The sequence below is a fragment of the Diplotaxodon limnothrissa genome, linkage group LG8 (assembly GCF_057381915.1).
Source record: "Diplotaxodon limnothrissa isolate DT_005_m linkage group LG8, D_limnothrissa_male_GT1.1, whole genome shotgun sequence".
Classification (NCBI taxonomy): domain Eukaryota; kingdom Metazoa; phylum Chordata; class Actinopteri; order Cichliformes; family Cichlidae; genus Diplotaxodon; species Diplotaxodon limnothrissa.
In genome coordinates, this window is record NC_140603.1 from 6,629,862 (window position 1) to 6,641,144 (window position 11,283).

General features: G+C 41.6%; 1 protein-coding gene across 1 annotated transcript; it reads right to left on the reverse strand.

The window, feature by feature from the left end:
* Window positions 1-6,873: 6,873 nt before the first annotated feature.
* Window positions 6,874-8,823, reverse strand: LOC146626184 (low-density lipoprotein receptor-related protein 1-like). Its single transcript, XM_085360366.1, has 2 exons — window positions 8,467-8,823; window positions 6,874-7,373 (listed from the first exon to the last, which is right to left on the reverse strand). The coding sequence occupies exons 1-2, from the start codon at window positions 8,584-8,586 to the stop codon at window positions 7,236-7,238; spliced, it is 258 nt and encodes an 85-aa protein (XP_085216492.1). The 5' UTR covers window positions 8,587-8,823; the 3' UTR covers window positions 6,874-7,235.
* Between the last annotated feature and the right edge of the window lie 2,460 nt (window positions 8,824-11,283).

Consider the following 11,283-nt stretch of genomic DNA (forward strand, 5'->3'; position numbering starts at 1 on the left):
TGATCCAGGAAAAAGGTTTGCATGTCAAAAGTGAACGCTTTATCACTGGCATCAGGAGTGTGTTGAGTTGCAGTCTCCTGTTAGGGAGCTCTGCAATGTTGGCTTTTATTATTGCAGAGTGCAGAGCTAAGGTAGGGGTAATAGCTCATAGGAGACTCATTATTCCCCCTCCCAACCACACTTGCACAGCGCGTGTGCACACATGCACACACACACATACACGCACACGTTCACTTACCCACACAAATAAGCACATACTTCATGTTCCATTTGGCTTACCCCTGTCATTATCCCATAGCAGATGTGACCCATGCCATAAAACCACTGCATTGTCCTGCATAGATTAATAAAAGCCACCATCTATTTACAGCAAGATAAACTTTATGTTATTTAGCCATAATCATACTTCTATTTATTATAGTGATACATTTATTCATAAGAAAGTATTGTGAAAAGCTGAAGTGCCGTGAAAAAGTATTGCCCCATTCGTGATTTTTTAGGATTTTTTTGTGGTTTTTGCATATTTGCCTCATTTAAATGTATCAGATCATAAAACAAATTTTAATATTAGACAAAGATAACCCAAGCAAATATAAAATGTTGGGGTTTTTTTTAAGTGATCATTTCATTTATTTAGGGGAAAAAATGTCCAAACCCACCTGGCCCTATGTGAGAAAGTAAATGCCAACCTAACTGGCTGTGCTACGAAAAACAATGAAGTATTTGCAGTGACTGGCAGTGAGTGTCTGACATCACTGGGGAGGAATCTTTGGTCCATGCTTTTGTTGAATTGTTTTAATTTACCCACACTGGAGGGTTTTAAAAGCACGAATGACCAGTTTAAGGTCAAGTCAAAGTATTTCAATCTGATTTAAGTCTGGATTTTGACTAGACCACTCCAGTCTTTTTTTTTTTTTTTTGGGGGGGGGGGGGGGGGGGGAGATCGAAGGTTATCTGGATTTTCTGTTAGCGAGCAGAATTCATGGTTCCACCAATTCCAACAAGTGATCTGAAGAAGCAAAGCAGCTCCAGACCTTTACACTATCACCACCACATTTCACTGAGATCATCAATGCCTTTTTTTTGTCTTTTGTCCTGTCTTCCTTCTCTCACCCCAACTGGTCACAGCAGATGGCCCCGCCCCTCCCTGAGCCTGGTTCTGCTGGAGGTTTCTTCCTGTTAAAAGGGAGTTTTTCCTTCCTACTGTCGCCAGAGTGCTTGCTCAAAGGGAGTCATATGATTGTTGGGTTTTTCTCTGTGTGTATTATTGTAGGGTCTACCTTTCAATATAAAGGCGACTGTTGTTGTGATTTCGTGCTGTATACATAAAATTGAATTGAATTGAATTGAATTGAATTGAATTGAGTTGAATAAACTTGTGGGAAGGTTTCTAGTGTTACAAATTTTGTTAAGGTGTGGATAATCACTGTTACTGGGGTTCACTGGAGTCCCAAAGACTTAGAAAGGGCCAGATAGCTTTTTTCGTTTAATGAGTCTAATCGTCATTTAAAAACTGCATTTTGTATTTACTGGATTTTTGTCTGATATTTAATTAAATCAGAAAGGGGGGGATGCTTTTTCATAGATCTGCATATATACTTTACTATATGTGCTTTTCATGTGATGATGAAAGAGAAAATTTAATCTACTCTTAGCTACTCTATTGTTCTGCTCCTTCCTGTCTCACTAACACTTTATTGACAAGTTGCCATCAGACTGCTTAAATCAATGCCCCAGTGAGTCAAAAGAGTTCAAATGTGGGAAACACAGTGCACCTGTGGATGTTCAAAAACCAAAAAATAAAATCATTCCTTCCTTTTGTCAACCACTATTTATTCCCTAAATACACCTGTGGAGAATGGTATCCTATCCTATACATCCTATACATCCTATACATCTCGCTCTGTAAATGCTCACTCTTACCCCACTCTTCCAACCTTACTCTCTTCATCATGAAGGGCATATGGACTCTTCTTGTCCCTGTCAGTTCCCTGGTAAATCTGGGAAAGCTCTGAGAGGTGGTGGGCAGGGGTCATAGCTGCAGTTTGTGGTGTACAGAGCAGCTTTATTGCTTAACCACGTCTTGAGCCCTGAATCAGGGTCATGATGAAAGCCACCAGCTGTAACATACTACAAATACTCCATGATGCCAATGGAGTCTCCGCAAACATGCCCTGTATCATCTTGTGGAGCTTATAAGCATCCATCAGGTCCAACTGGAGAAGAAAGGTCTGCGTTCCTAACTGTGGTGTTTTAGGCTCCATTGCCACAGTCTTTGTTTCATTTGACACATATTTGAATTTTACGCTGATTTGGTGCCACTGTGGAAGTTTGGGAATCAAACATGACTGACTCTGGAATCATTTTGTTTTAAAGAAAACCATGGAAAACAAAATCTGTGGCCTGTATCTGCAAATCATTGCTACATTTCCCTTCCTTGAGCTACTGATGCAAATCAAAATGGTAAATGGCCTGTATTTATATAGCGCTTTACATATCCAGTCATCCACCCATTCACACACTGGTGATGGCAAGCTACATTGTAGCCACAGCCACCCTGGGGCGCACTGACAGAGGCGAGGCTGCCGGACACTGGCGCCACCAGGCCCTCTGACCACCACCAGTAGGCAACGGGTGAAGTGTCTTGCCCAAGGACACAACGACCGAGACTGTCCGAGCCGGGGCTCAAACCGGCAACCTTCCGATTACAAGGCGAACTGCCAACTCTTGCGCCACGATCACCCCAATTAGTCTTTGTGTAAATCCATAGAAGTGATTCTAGATGAGGAACTGGCACTGTGTTGGTGGGAAAAGAAGTAATAGCAAGTATTTTGCGCCACACCTGTTTTGGGATGGTGCAAAATGGTCTAGGCAAGGACATGCATCCCCTACTCCATCTGATCCAGTTTTGCCAGAAGTCAGAGCTTACTCTGACTTACTCTACCCATAAAAATTATGGGCAATCTGCAGCAAACTGTTCAAGTGAGAATGCAATCACTTGTTTGAACAGCTTTTGATTGGGGCAAAGTACTTACATGAAGTAGTTTCCATTCCCTAGATTGTGTTGTTTTCAGATATCTCTTACTTGTCAATGTGAAAGTACCTGATATACATAAAGTCAAAGCCTTAGGCACATCCTAGCCACTGTTACTTATTATCACTTATTTTTGGGAGTGTTCCCAAAGATCACTGGGACAAATGTTAGATTCATTTTGAAAACATCAAGTGTGGCTGACCCTTTCAGCAATCAGACAACATTACTCACACTGATTTTATTCTTGGGCTCCTGTATGGGCCTCTCCAGCCACAGCAGCTATGGCAAAAAAAATGAAACAAGGGTGACACAAGTAAAGCCAGACCTGCCCCAAATGAGCCCAACAAATACAATCGCATCAACATTGGTTTTGGAGATACTACTTATCACCTCTTATGCGCTTTTCTTGTGTATAAAAAGAAACAGGACATTGAAAAATATCAATTACTTTAACCTTTTGGTGAGACCATCAAAAATATCCCTACTCTGATAAATTTCCAAAACCACCCAACCCCTAAGTGTCAGTTCAGTAAAAACTCCATCCACTGCTCAATTGACCCTGAAATAAGAGAGTCATTAAATGCCCCAATTACTCAATAACACTTATACCAAAGTCACCCTTAAGTGTTCCTTTCTTTCTAACTACACATAAAAAACACGTACACTAAGGCTCCATAGAGATGATCAACTATACTTTGTATATCCTATTATTTCCTGTTTATTTTATTCTCCAGCCTTTCTCCATGGATCAAGATGCAAGGTCATCAGGTGAGGCTGTGTGTCTTTTGTCTGCAGTCGCCCTGCAGATTGTTCTGTGATGAAGTGGTCGTCTATAAAGTGTGACCCTGAGGTCAGGGCTGAAACCTAGGCAGGGATTCATTATCCGAAATGGGAACAGAGCAAGGTGATTAATACATTCTGTATCCCAATGTATAAAATGGGGAGTGTTTATTTAAAAAACATAAATATATGAACGCGAGCCACTCTGTACTTTTGTTGATGTTTTACGTTTCTTTGACTTGACGGTGTAATTAATTTCAGAAGGTTAAGAGGTGGTTTTGTGCAACACGAGCTCGTCTTGAATCAATGCATTTGTCACCAACCCTGAATTTAGTATAATTCCTATACAGTCAGTCTGACTGCATCTTTCATCTTCACCTGCCCTGATTGACAGTCTAATTAGAGGTAAAGTAATGGTAAATGTAATCAGGGCTAAATTACAGCCATAACTCACTCAGTGGAGAGCCTCATACCTGCAAGCCAGTCACAGTCACAAACTAACAAACTGACCTCACCATCCATTTCAAACATAAGGACCTGGTATTAACATCTCTCAGCACCACAGGCCGTGCTGAAGTGGTTTTTGTGGAGTGCTTACAAGGTCGCCGCACCCACATTACCAAAAAAGAGAGAAGAGCATATTTTCTCACTTAATGGCATCGAGAATGAGACAAAATGTGTTTTGGGGGGATTTGGTTGACCATACTCTTTAAAACCCATCTGCCATTAGTGCGTGACACGAGTCATTGTATGTTTTTATTGTGTCAATCCAGTTTGAAACGTCCTATTTTCAAAGGGTAGTAATCTTTCTGTGAAACTACAAGCATAAATTACAAAGACAAACAGGGGGGTGTGAGGGGAAGGTTTTCATACAGTACAATACATACAAAAGGAACACTGATTTTCAGAAGTAAAAATAAAAAAGTACTTTGTACAACTGAAGACATATTTCATGTGGGTTTTTTTGAGACAGACTTTTATTTTGGGGGGCAGGGCAAGGGTTTGACCTATACTGCAGCCAGCCACCAGGGACTTGGAGACATATCCATGGAGAAACTACGGAGGCTGAAAAATGAAGCACAAGTGCCAAAAACTGGAGTTTCTCTAGTGGCTGGCACCAAAAGTAAGTCGGTCACATACACACCAGTGTTAAAATAGCAAGAAAAACATTATGATCATGTTTATAGGTACAAGAAAATACATTTAGATGTGTGTGACTGGTTACTTTAGGGGGAGGGGGAGCCCTCACTCCCCATACTTTAAAATCACTGAACCTGACCTTTCCACCACATGGGTGCCACCCAGTGTTGCCAACTTAAAGACTTTGTCGCTATATTTAGCGAGTTTTCAGACCCCCTTAGCAACTTTTTTTCTAAAAAGCGACTAGCGACAAATCTGGCGACTTTTCTGGTGTTATTGGAGACTTATTTATGATGACTTTTTGACATGAAAGCACATGAGCAAAGCCCCCCCCCCCCCCCACACACACACACACACACACTGTAATGCAGGGTGGGAGCTGCAGTAAATGTACTTTTTTTTTGACTAAAATAAATCAATGCACTAAAAAATATCATTCCCATCATTGCAAACTTAGAAATCAGATGCCCTTGATGAGCCTTAAGTCCGTCTTGTACATTCGATATGACTGAAGCTGTCTGGTGAGGCTTGCTGTGTCCATTTTTATTTTAATGGTTAAAAATGTTCTTCTTTTGCCATTACTTTTTATGGATCACAAGGTATAAAACTATAAAACAGACACACACACACACACATTCACACACACAAAATAACTTGTAGTTCTAAATGTATTTTAAATGCTTTTATGGTGTTTTTTACTCACTTTATGTCTCTTCCGTGATGTTATTTCTCTCTCCTACAGCGTCTGTTACAATTACATAGGCATGACCAATTATGCAAATTAGGCGATGACATCATTTAGCGACTTCTAGCGACTTTTAGGACAGCCAATAGCGATTTTCCTTACTGAGGAATTGGCAACACTGGTGCCACCTAAACAGTTTGCTAGCTAAGCTTGCAAGCTAACAGTTGCAAGCTAACCAAGCTTGCAAGCATTAGCACACTCTGCACCTTGTATCCAAATACAGTAGGGCTAACTTCTGACTCCAAAAAAGTACCAAAAACTACAGCAGCGGTTATATTCCTAAATTCAGGCTTCTAAATGTAGCGAGTATGACCATGTTTTATATGCAGTCTATGATAAATAAGAATCCATCCAACACAGAAACTAGCTGCCTAGCAGACTAAGTGCAATGAAAAAAAGTTGCACAAATACATATAGTGTGACTACAGTGGAGAGTTTTGACTGTTTATCACTCAGTTTTACTTCACTATAAAGAAGATGACTGTATATTATGACTTCTGATGTCTCAACAGCAGGCGTTATGCTAAAGGAGCATTAAGAGCACTGACAAGATTGTATGAGATTAGTCCACATTAGGCATACAGTACGGTTGAGCCTGTGAAGAACTTGTTTGACAGAGACCCCCATAAACTGAGCTAGCCAACCTCTTATTTGCTGCCTAGAAACGTGAATTGAGTAAAATCAAATAATAGTTTAGCTTTTCTAGATGTTTCTAATACTATTGCATCAAAGTAATTCAGTTCTGACCTGCTTTTGTTCTAGTAAATGTGTGTGAGTGTAAAAATGCTACTTGGTTCAGAATGAATAAGTATTATGATCACTGCACATATAGTACCTACAGTTCTTTTGAAGCTCTTGGTGTCCTGTTGGTGTCTCTAAATTAGAGGACTGCTGGGCCAATGAGTCCTGCCAGAGCCACACCCTGATCAGAGGGCTGCACCTCCTGCTCTCCCAGCACCTTTTCCACCTGTCATTTGATTCACATGCTGGCCAAGAAACCACACAGTGCCCTGGTGAAGAGCGAGTAAGTGTGTGTGTGAGTGTGTGATTGACCCATAGGGTGAACAGAGATCAGAGGTAGGTGCCAGATCAGATCAGATCAGATCAAGGCTTTCCAAGTAGGATAAGCTCTACTTATGCTGCTTTCAGAAGGGTCGTGTGTGTGTGTGTGTGTGTGTGTGTGTGTGTGTGTGTGTGTGTGTGTGTGTGTGTGTGTGTGTGTGTGTGTGTGTGAGAGAGAGAGAGAAGTTGTGAGGAAGTGAGCAAAATGAAAAAGAACTGGATAAAATGTCTATAAAATGGTTTCTTTTCCGTCACCAGAGGATTTGTTTTCCTTTTTGTCAAAGAACAAAATATAATACTGCAATCACTTAAAAAAAGTAGTTCTTCATTTTATACATTTTATACAGTGTTCTCGTTTTTATGTTTTTTTGTTGCTTTTCTTTTCAGTTGGTAAAGGCATAAAATGAGAGAGCTCGCTGGCTCTAGGTTGGGCGAGGCAGGGCAATGTTGGCAGAGTTCAGTCCATGCCGAGGTCTATGCCAGGGGGTCGCTCATGTCCTCGTCAACCTGGGAGAGGAGCTCCTTCTTTTCATCAGTGCTCGCCAGAGAATTGCGGCTGTTGTGGGCACCCATGTACAGGGTGGCATACACTGGGTTCGTGAAGTTGGTGGGCTGCGGAGTGAAGAAAATTTCTCAGTGACTCAGGCAAAAGAAATGAAAAGATTTGGTATATTGTGAAAGAAGCAGTATTTTTCTTATTCAAATAGGCTCAGCTCGCATAAATAACAAGATGTTTCCCAGCTCAGTGCTGAAACCCTGGCAGACATTTGTGGTTTGTTATGTTTTCTGTGTTTGGTTATTTGTTTCTGAAAGTCTGGGCACTAATCATCTGCCCCCAACAAACCAGTAGGTGTATTTCCAGTGAAGAACTTGCAACTTCTTTTTAAGCACTCAGGACTTTATGGACAATTCCTCATTTGATGTTTTATGATTGTGGTGAAAAGTGTTTGAATATAGTGACCATGAGGGCTCCAGCATAAAAGCTTTATTCAGCTGCTCCCCTTATTCACAGTGGATTTCCGTTCCTGACACCCCCAAGGGATTTTTGTCTCCAGCTGGGATTAAACTGGAGATTTTTTCACTTCTTAGGTGAATGTAAAAGAAATGGTATTTATATAGTGCCTTGTGCTTTTATCTGCTGAATGCATTCACACACACAGAGGTAACTCAGGGTTCAGTATCTTGCCCAAGCATTGATCTGTATACAAACCACTCGAGCCACAACGTGTAAACCATGAGACTATGGAGCCACTCATCAGAACTAAAGTATATGATTCACATAATTCTAACAATATTCATTCCAAAATTCATTACAGATGCCAGAAGTAAATACCATAACGACACCCACTGGTTTCCTAAGTCTTGCTTTAAAGCTTTTGCATTTGGACTGTGGTGATCTCGATGGCAAAAAACTGGATATAAATGTAGAAAAGTGATTACAGATCAGTCAAGACAGAAAACTGTTTTTCACTAGACGTCCAAAGGACAGGAATATATTGAGAAACCCAGCTACTTTCATCCAGTGTTCTTTAGATCACAAAGAAGGGTCTATTTACTGTCTATAATGACTCCACAACCAAAACCAATTCATTAAAAAAAAAAAACTCACAAAAGGACTCATAAATGTGGAAATATCTGCATGGTTAGCCACTACCAGGCATTTTCAGATATTTTGTAATGAAACGGCTTTTTTAAGCTTTGTTACCTTGTCTGGGTCTAAAGCAAAGTCGGAGTCCAGAAGTTCCCCAGCATCATCATCAGGATCTCCTTCATAGATCTTATAGGCAGGGTTTCCAATCTCAACATTCATGGCCCCGTTGGTCATTCGGTGGTGCTGGAAGCCCTTGGCACTGCAGAGAAACAGATCAACAATTATCTTAGAAGCAGATTCAGACCCTTGTTTAAAAGAATTGATGTGCTAACCTCAGAAGAAAGCTAGAGTGACTAAAAGGTGTCTTATCATAAACCCATATCATAAATTCACTCAGCACTGGCTATGTACAATTGACAAGAACAAGACAACATATATCAAAGGTTTTCAAATGAGCTTTTGTGTCAAAAGGCCATTTGATCAAACCTATCGAATATACTGCAGCATGTCCATTGCGGAGAATGCTGGATTAGATTGCAAATATTCGGCTGTTTGCAAGCATATAAACATTTTTCAGAGATGCACAGTTATACATTTTACTCTGCAAGCACATTGCCTGAGCCTAATATTTACAAATGTAAACAGGGAAAGGCATGGAGGACAATGGGAGAACGTCAAAAGTTCAACTACTCGTGCATCACCAGAGCTATTCCAGAGTGAGTAGGCCCCCTGTGTTGTTGGGTGGGAAACCCCATGGAAGCCAAACAGAAGATGGCAAGCGAGGACAATGCGTTGGAGGTCTGTAAGCAGGTTCCACCATTCTCGCAGAAGCCTTAACACTTACATCACCACGGACTGCCATTTGGCTTTTTCTACCTTTAAAACCCAGAGAGCAGCCAAATGGGTTTTAGCTAAGCTTTAGCTTCAGCCAAGTGGAAGCTAAATTGGCTAGTCATTCATATGTATATTAGGTTGTTAGCTGGGAATTCTGGAGGGAGGGGAGTGGGGGTGTGTGGATGAGGGGGTGGGGGAGCTGCTAAAAGCTGTGAACTTCCTTTTGTGTTTCATCTTGATGCATTCTCAATCATCCAGGGAAATAAATCTCCAAAAGTCACCAACTTGGAGTGTTTCAGTTTGCCGTCTTAGGGAGAAATCAACACACATGGGTGTAGGTCCTTTGTTGCTGAGATTTATTGATAAAAACAGTACAAAAAACCAACCATTTGTACACATATTTACAAATAATAATAAAAAGTGAGTGAGTACATTTCAACATTATACCAGTGGTCTGATTGATGCCACAATGGAGCAAATCGAGCAAAGACTGATAAGTTCGCTGCAATTTCCAGTGTGTGGGGATCATTGGTCACCAACTGCATCACGTGCTACAACCCTGGTCTACATATCACCGTTGATGAACAGCTTTTCCCATCAAAGACTCGGTGCTGTTTCCTGCAGTATATTGCAAGTAAACCTGACAAGTTTGGGATCAAGTTTTGGGTGGCTTGCGACCTAAAATCCAAGTACATTTGCAATGTCTTCCCATATCTTGGCAAGGACCCCAATCGTCCCACTGGGGAGAGACTTTCTGAAAATGTAGTAATGAGGCTGATGGAACCATTCCTAGTCATTCATATGTAAATGTGGTGGAGCTTGCAAGAGAGTTGGCTCACTCTCATGTAGCTGAGAAGAAGGCAAGAAAAGAACAGTTGCTTCGGACACAACCCTCCACACCTAGTCCTGGAAAAAGAGCCATGTGTCAGGTCAAACACAAATGCAAGAACAATCATGCCACTGTGCGATGTGTTCACTGTGCCAGGATTGTGAGTGATTGCTGAAAATGTTGAAATGTACTCACTCACTTTTTATTATTATTTGTAAATATGTGTACAAATGGTTGGTTTTTTGTACTGTTTTTATCAATAAATCTCAGCAACAAAGGACCTACACCCATGTGTGTTGATTTCTCCCTAAGATGGCAAACTGAAACACTCCAAGTTGGTGACTTTTGGAGATTTATTTCCCTGGATGATTGAGAATGCATCAAGATGAAACACAAAAGGAAGTTCACAGCTTTTAGCAGCTCCCCCACCCCCTCATCCACACACCCCCACTCCCCTCCCTCCAGAATTCCCAGCTAACAACCTAATTTACATATGAATGACTAGCCAATTTAGCTTCCACTTGGCTACCAGCCATTTGGCTGGTGGTGGGTTTTAAAGGTAGAAAGGTAGAAGCCTGGGACTCCTACTGTTAAGACAGCAAAGAAAGAGAAGAGTGGCAACGGACAGTTAACCCATAACAACGCATGTAAACGCATGGCAACGGACAGTTAACCCATAACAACGCATGTAAACGCATGGCAACGGACCGGTTACCATGGCAACGGACCGATTACCATGGCAACGGACCTGTTACCATGGCAACGGACCGGTAACCCATGGCAACGGACAGTTAACCCATAACAACGCATGTAAACGCATGGCAACGGACAGTTAACCCATAACAACGCATGTAAACGCATGGCAACGGACAGTTAACCCATGGCAACGGTCAGGTAACCCATGGCAACGGACCGGTTACCATGGCAACGGACCGGTTACCATGGCAACGGACCGGTTACCATGGCAACGGACCGGTAACCCATGGCAACGGACAGTTAAAACATAACAACGCATGTAAACACATGGCAAGGGACAGTTAACGCATGGCAACGGACAGTTAACCCATAACAACGCATGTAAACGCATGGCAACGGACAGTTAACCCATAACAACACATGTAAACGCATGGCAACGGACAGTTAACGCATGGCAACGGACAGTTAACCCATGGCAACGGACAGTTAACCCATAACAACGCATGTAAACGCATGGCAACGGACAGTTAACCCATAACAACACATGTAAACGCATGGCAACGGACAGTTAA